Below are 6,000 nucleotides of genomic sequence, written 5' to 3'. Positions count from 1 at the left end.
TGGACGTGTGAACACCTACTACAGCGACCTCCTGGTACGGGGAACGGCGTCACTGCGTAAGCCACCTGCCACCGGCAGCAGAGACGCGAGCAGGCCCCCGCGGCCCTTGGGCTCACGTCCCCGTGCATCCCAAAGAACTCCTTCTGGATGGGGTCACAGCCCACTCGGAAGTGCAGGGGGCACCCTGAGCAGTGACTCCACAAAAGCTACGGCTGGCTCTTAAACACACGCTGTTGCTGTGAAGGAAGAGCCGTGAACTCGAACTATCACCGCCGCTCTGGGGAGGGAACCCTGTCAGAAACGTCTCCAGGTCTCCCCAGAAAGCTGAACCTGCACGTGGCGCCTTCCCCAGCAGCGCCCACAAAATGGCTGGGGCGCCGGCTTGCTCTGCAGCTGTGTCGTCCTACATGCTGCCCCACGGAGGCGCCGGCCGCGTGGGCTGTGGGACGGTGGCTAGTGTGAGTGAGGGGCGAGTGGTCAGCACGGCTCCAGGTCCAGCCTGCCGCAGGGGCCTGAGGGGCAGGCAGACGACGGCATAGGCTGGCCAGACTGTGGGACATGAGGCAGGACCACTAGCTTCTTCCCCAAGTCACTGGCACAGTGGGGGGCTTCTAAGTGACAGAGACTTAGGCGCTACTGGCCACACGCGGCCAGCAGCTGGTCTTTGGATTTCGACTTGAACAAATCAATCGGTGACAGGCACTTTGGACGGCCAGGCAGCTTCAGAGTGTCCTCGGCATGTGACGGCGCCGGGGACGCCGACACTGCGTGACGTCTGTGTGGGGCTACACGCGGCGGCGTCCTCACGTCTCAGACACGTAGAGAGTCTGGGAACGCCGCTGGTGTGCCAGGCACCCGCTCTGAAATGCCACAGCGCAAAACGTGAAGGAAAAGGGCTGGTGGGCGACGTGGGGGACGCTGAGTGGGGACACGGGCTCGTTCGCTCTACCCCTTTCCACTTTTGTATACTCTGAAAACTTTCTGAACAACAAGCTAAAAATTCACCTCCCCAAAATAAAGTTTCGCTGAAGAAACAGAAACACCCCGCTCTCATGCGAAGGCCTAGGAAGACGTCGGAACAGAATTCCTTTAGAATCCGCAGGACGAGAGCGTGACAGGCATCAGCCACCACCTCTGACCTGCTGCCCAGACACTAGGGAGGGTCCCCCTAAAAAAAAAGACAGCTTGGTTGGTTTGGAGCACCACTAGGGACAACGGATGTGGTGGTGGTGGGGGGCACGGGGCAGCTAGGCCCAGGAAAAGCTCTCCGCCACACCAATCCGGTCGCTTTCTCAGTGACACAAAGGGAAAACAACGTCCCAAACACACTGTTCTAATCAGTGAGTCCTAACAGCACCCCGTTTACCAGCCCAGTCACATAATCTCTTCGGAGGTCAGTCTGCCAACTCAGAACCCTGCCCAGCGCCTCCATCACTAGAGAGGTGGCCTGTAGAGTGAGGGCGGGGCAAGTAACAGTGGTACCCGCCGGGCACCGGGCCGGCCACCACGGCCAGCTGGGGCCGAAGCCACGAAAACAGGAGATGACTAGCCACATGCACCTCCCCCAACACTGGCATCAGATCAGCACCCATGAGAGACCGACCCTCGCCGGAGTCGTAGGGGCGTCGAGTCCTGGGCGCACAGTGTGGCTGCAGCAAGCAGCCTCGTACCGGAGCACTGGCGGGAGGCTCAGAGCCGCACAGGACATCAGGGAAAAACTCATTTAAACGTGGCGTTGCTCTACTAACTAGTGCCAGAGGGATGGAAAACACACTCCAAAGACAAAGCCCAGCCTGTGGACCGGACGAACTCGGCAGTGTCCGTCTGGGACTGCTGCCGCGCCGCGTGCCAGTGGCTTCTCTCCGAAGTCCGCAGATGGACACGTCCCTCCGTGCTCTGGGCACTGGCCCCGCCCGGCACACGGGTGCCGACCACAGCACCGCGGGCAGCGGCCAGAGACAGTGGGTCACAGCGCGTAGAGAAATGCCCCTGCCCCACAGGGAGGGGTCCCCTCGGTGTCGGCGGCTTTCTGGATGATTATTCCTTCTAGCGAACGGTCCACTCCATCAGTCCAAGGCACGGCTCCCTGGTTCCGCTTTCTCTGCAACCACACACCTATCACGCCCCAAGTACACCGCACAGAAGACAGTTCAACTGCCTTTTAAACCAATACCTCTCCAAGCCCAGCATCTACACATAGCACTATGTCTGGGTCTAAGTTATTAAAGGGACGACGCCTTTGGCACTGAGGAACCCTGGGACACCCAGGGACCCCGCCGGGCGCAGCCACAGACCAGCACGCAGAGGCTGCAGCCTCCACTGTTGTTCCCAGGGCTCGGCTCCCTCGAGACTTTGAGCCCTGGCTGGACAGGGCAAGCAGAGCCTCCACCCTAGCTAATCTCAGCAGCGTGCCTCGTCTCAGACCGCAGCACCAGAGGCAGACGGCACGCGTCCCGAGGGCCTCCAACAAAGCCGTTATGCTCACGATGGGCAGCACCGGCTTCCGGCTGCATCAGAGCGCACACCAGAAACACAAAGCTGCAGACTCACTGCCCAGCTCCGGGAGGAGGAGCTGGAAATACTCATCCATCCCCAACTTGCTGCATAGTCTTAAACACCATTCACAGTGGAAGTTTTCATCTGTGACATTCAAAAGAATAAGCGATCAGAGAATTAGGAAAAGAAAGAAGCCCTAGCCATGGACACTGAAAGCCAACGACCTGCGCCCTCAGGGCACAGAGCAGGTGGAGGGTCCCTGCAGAGGAGCTGCGAGTGGTCAAGACAGGTTTTGGTCTATCTGCTCTCCTGGACTCCAACTCTTTACATTGTTCTGCAAATCGAAAATCACTCTCTCCCCACTGGTCTGTGCGAAAGGGGTGCTGAAATAGAGGCTCGTGTCTATGGGGGCCTCGGAGCCCCAGGAGTCCGTGTCGGCGCTGCTGGAGTCCTCGGCCGCCGTGGGGGGGTAGCTGAGCTGCTCTAACTGGTCGATGATGTCAGAGAACTGGAAGGCCGAGCTAGCCTCGGAGCGCACTGAGTGGGCTGGGAAGTTGGCCAGGGAGCTGGCCTCCGAGCGGCCGGCGGAGCTGGGCGTGTGCGCCGAGCAGCCGTGCAGCGGGAGGTTGCTGATGGAGCTGCTCCCGGACGGGCTCAGCAGGCTCTGCATCAGGCTGGCTTGTGCTTTCACCTCGAACAGCTCCGAGGTGTCTGAGGGGTGCATGTCACCCCCAAAGCCACCGTCTCCCTCAAACGTGAAGCCTTGCCCTGCGTCCACGGGCGCTGCCCCAGGGGAGTACCCATCTGGACTGCACAGGGCAGAGCCTGGGCGAGCACGCAAAGGGGCCACGCCGCCATACGGGAAGGAAAACGCCTCAGAGCCTCCGGCAAAGAAAGAGATGTCTGCCGGGTCGTCATCTATGAACTCCTCAGACACCTGCAGCTGGGCGTTTGTCAATGTGAAAACAGGGGTGCCTCCCCCGCCCGGCCGGCCACCCGGGCGTGTCCCCCTGGAGAGGCAGGAGCCCGTGGCCAAGTCGTGCTCCCCATGGTCGTCTTCCCCAGGGGCTCTGCGCCCCCCGCCGGCCCCCACTGCACCTAGGCCCGTGGGGCTACGACCCCTCACGGCGCGACTGGACCCAGCACCTTGACGAGGCTGGAGCGCAGGGTGCCCGCGGGGCGGTGCCTGTCCTGTGTCGAGGCCTTCCAGCGCTCGGCCGCCCCGCTCTGCCGCGGGCCTCTGGAAGCGGGGAGCCTGGGGCTCCGTTGGGGAGCTGCCACTGTCCTCGAAACTGGGTGGGCTGGCAGGGGCCAGCGGGGATGGAGGGGCCGAATAGACGGAGGCATCTGCTGAAGATGGGGACACGGCTGTCGTCACACCCTCGGTGAAGGAGACGCTCTGGGTATCACAGTGAAGAAATGCAAAACAGAAGAGAAAAAGAAAAACTTAACAGATTTCCTTCGGAAGGTTGCAAAGCTAACGAGGCCCTAGTCGGCACATCCACACGCGGCTGCCCGGACTCGCCCCACTCGGAGCGGGGGGCCGGGGAGGGACGCGCTGCAGAAGGGCCCCGGCCGCACACGGCCCCACACGGGTCACCACCCCACGTGCGTGAGCGTCAACAGCACAGAGACCTCCCCCGCTGACAACTGGCGCGCGCGTCCCCCGCCCACCGCGCGAGGCTGTATTTGGGTTTTCATCATTTCCTCACGGGGAAAGAGAGTTAGACAGGCCTCAAGCCGTTCCTGTCAGCACACGAGACCCTACAGCACAGCACGGACAGCGGTCAGAAGGTCAGCGCCAGCGGGGGCGCGCGTCGGTGCGTCCACCTCAGCGAAGAAGACTGTGCGTGTGTCCCTGCCTGTGCGGCTCCAGCTCCGGAGCGGGAGGGAATCCCGGAGGGGCAGTGGCCAGAGAGGCCAAGCGGCCATGCTGCACTCGCTGCCCCTCGGGCCCCCTGCCCGTGTCCTCGCTCACGGCCCCACACACAGGCACGAAGTGAGTCCTCCCTACTGCCTATGCCACGTCTCACGCGTCACTGAGACCCAGGCGTGCCTCCAGAAAGCCCTGTACCGTGTGGCACATGCGTCACAAAGGGTGCTCGTGTGCCGCAGCCCCTCACAGGCCGAGGCCGTGGCGGGGGCACGGCCACCACCGTGTAGAAGCAGGGCGAGCTGTTTCCGCATGTTAATAACATCACTTTTTCTTGATCATTCAACCATATTCAATATCCTCTTGTTGCTTTTAAAAGACAATATCAGAGAACTAAAAACTTAAATGTTAGTTTTAGATAATTTGTACTATTTTATACTATTCATAAATCTGAACTTTGTTAAAAAGTAAAAAGAAATTATTAATTTCAACTGATCTAAGAAGTCATGCCTAAATAGGAAACATACCTAGAAAAGTTAAGAAATGTTTTTATTTAAAAGGCTCAATTAAAAAAGTGGGACACATAGCTTTAATGCAGTACATGTTCAGCTTCTGGAAATACTTTAACAGTATAAATGACAAACTGTCAACAATTAACAATGGGCAGACATAAAAAATTATAAATAGTAAACTGATCGCATCGCTGAGACGGTGTGTGCCACGGTGCCGCTTACTCCTCCTGCCCTTTTCCTCCGTGCATCTATTTGTCTTAAATAAAAATGAGGATCATATTACGTAGGCCGCTTTGCAGCCTGCTGCTTTCAAGTATCAGCATATGGTCACACTAGTCTTCTAAAACAAGTTTCATGGCTCTAGAGCAGTCCGTCAAACGGACCGCCGCACAGACATGGCTGTCGGGGACTCCGGTTCCTAGGGTCCCACTGTGCTGCCCACCAGCACACGAAACTTTGTCTTTACTTAGGACTCCTTTCTGCAGACAGAGTCCCAGGACTGGAACTGCTGTGTATACGACACAACTAATTTTACGACTCTTGTTAAAACATCGCCAAATTATTTTCTAAAATAACGTACTGCGTACGTTCTAGCCACGAGGACTAACCTGCTTTGGCAAGTCCGTGGTCAGGGCACGGGCGGACATCTGAGTCCTGCTGTGTCTTCTGTGAACAGAGAACAAACTGTGAGCCAGCAAGCCCTCCTCTCCTGTTCCCGGGTTTTAAAGCAGCCCCTGCCGTGCCCGTGTGCCTACAAAAACGCAGCCCAGGCTCTGATGACAGGCCGTACGGCACCTCACTAGAAATGGGCAGGATAACAGAAGACAAGGATTTGAATGAAAAATAAATATCCCAGAAGAGGTAAAACTGTCTTCCCACTGAAGGAACAATTCCACATGCAAAGAAACAGTGTGAATTTTCAGATTCAGAGTTTACCAAACTATGTAAAAACATTACATATGAGCTGAGCTATACAGACTACAAGCTAAAAGTAATATCTGTACCTGTATAAAGATATCACGAATCCATCATCTTAAAAAAATAAACAACTCAAGTGTCAAAATACATGTTTATGTATTTGAAATGAGTTTTATTCCAATAATGGTTAAAAATACTTAA

The 6,000-nt window shown here is 57.1% G+C and overlaps 1 protein-coding gene across 7 annotated transcripts in view; it reads right to left on the bottom strand.

Moving 5' to 3' along the window:
• FARP2 (FERM, ARH/RhoGEF and pleckstrin domain protein 2) overlaps nt 1–6,000 on the bottom strand; it is a 69,969-nt gene that overhangs the window by 23,702 nt on the left and 40,267 nt on the right. For all 7 annotated transcript variants that reach the window (XM_025045444.1, XM_025045446.1, XM_025045447.1 and 4 more), the window contains exons 11-12: nt 5,490–5,547; nt 3,643–3,895 (exon numbers count right to left, since the gene is read on the bottom strand). In XM_025045444.1, the coding sequence (XP_024901212.1) occupies nt 3,643–3,895; nt 5,490–5,547 (311 nt within the window). The remainder of the gene's footprint in view (nt 1–3,642; nt 3,896–5,489; nt 5,548–6,000) is intronic.

Source organism: Pteropus alecto, unplaced genomic scaffold, assembly GCF_000325575.1.
Source record: "Pteropus alecto unplaced genomic scaffold, ASM32557v1 scaffold143, whole genome shotgun sequence".
Taxonomy (NCBI): domain Eukaryota; kingdom Metazoa; phylum Chordata; class Mammalia; order Chiroptera; family Pteropodidae; genus Pteropus; species Pteropus alecto.
The sequence above is the reverse complement of the archived record's forward strand: the minus strand, read 5'-3'. Positions and strand labels throughout refer to the sequence as shown.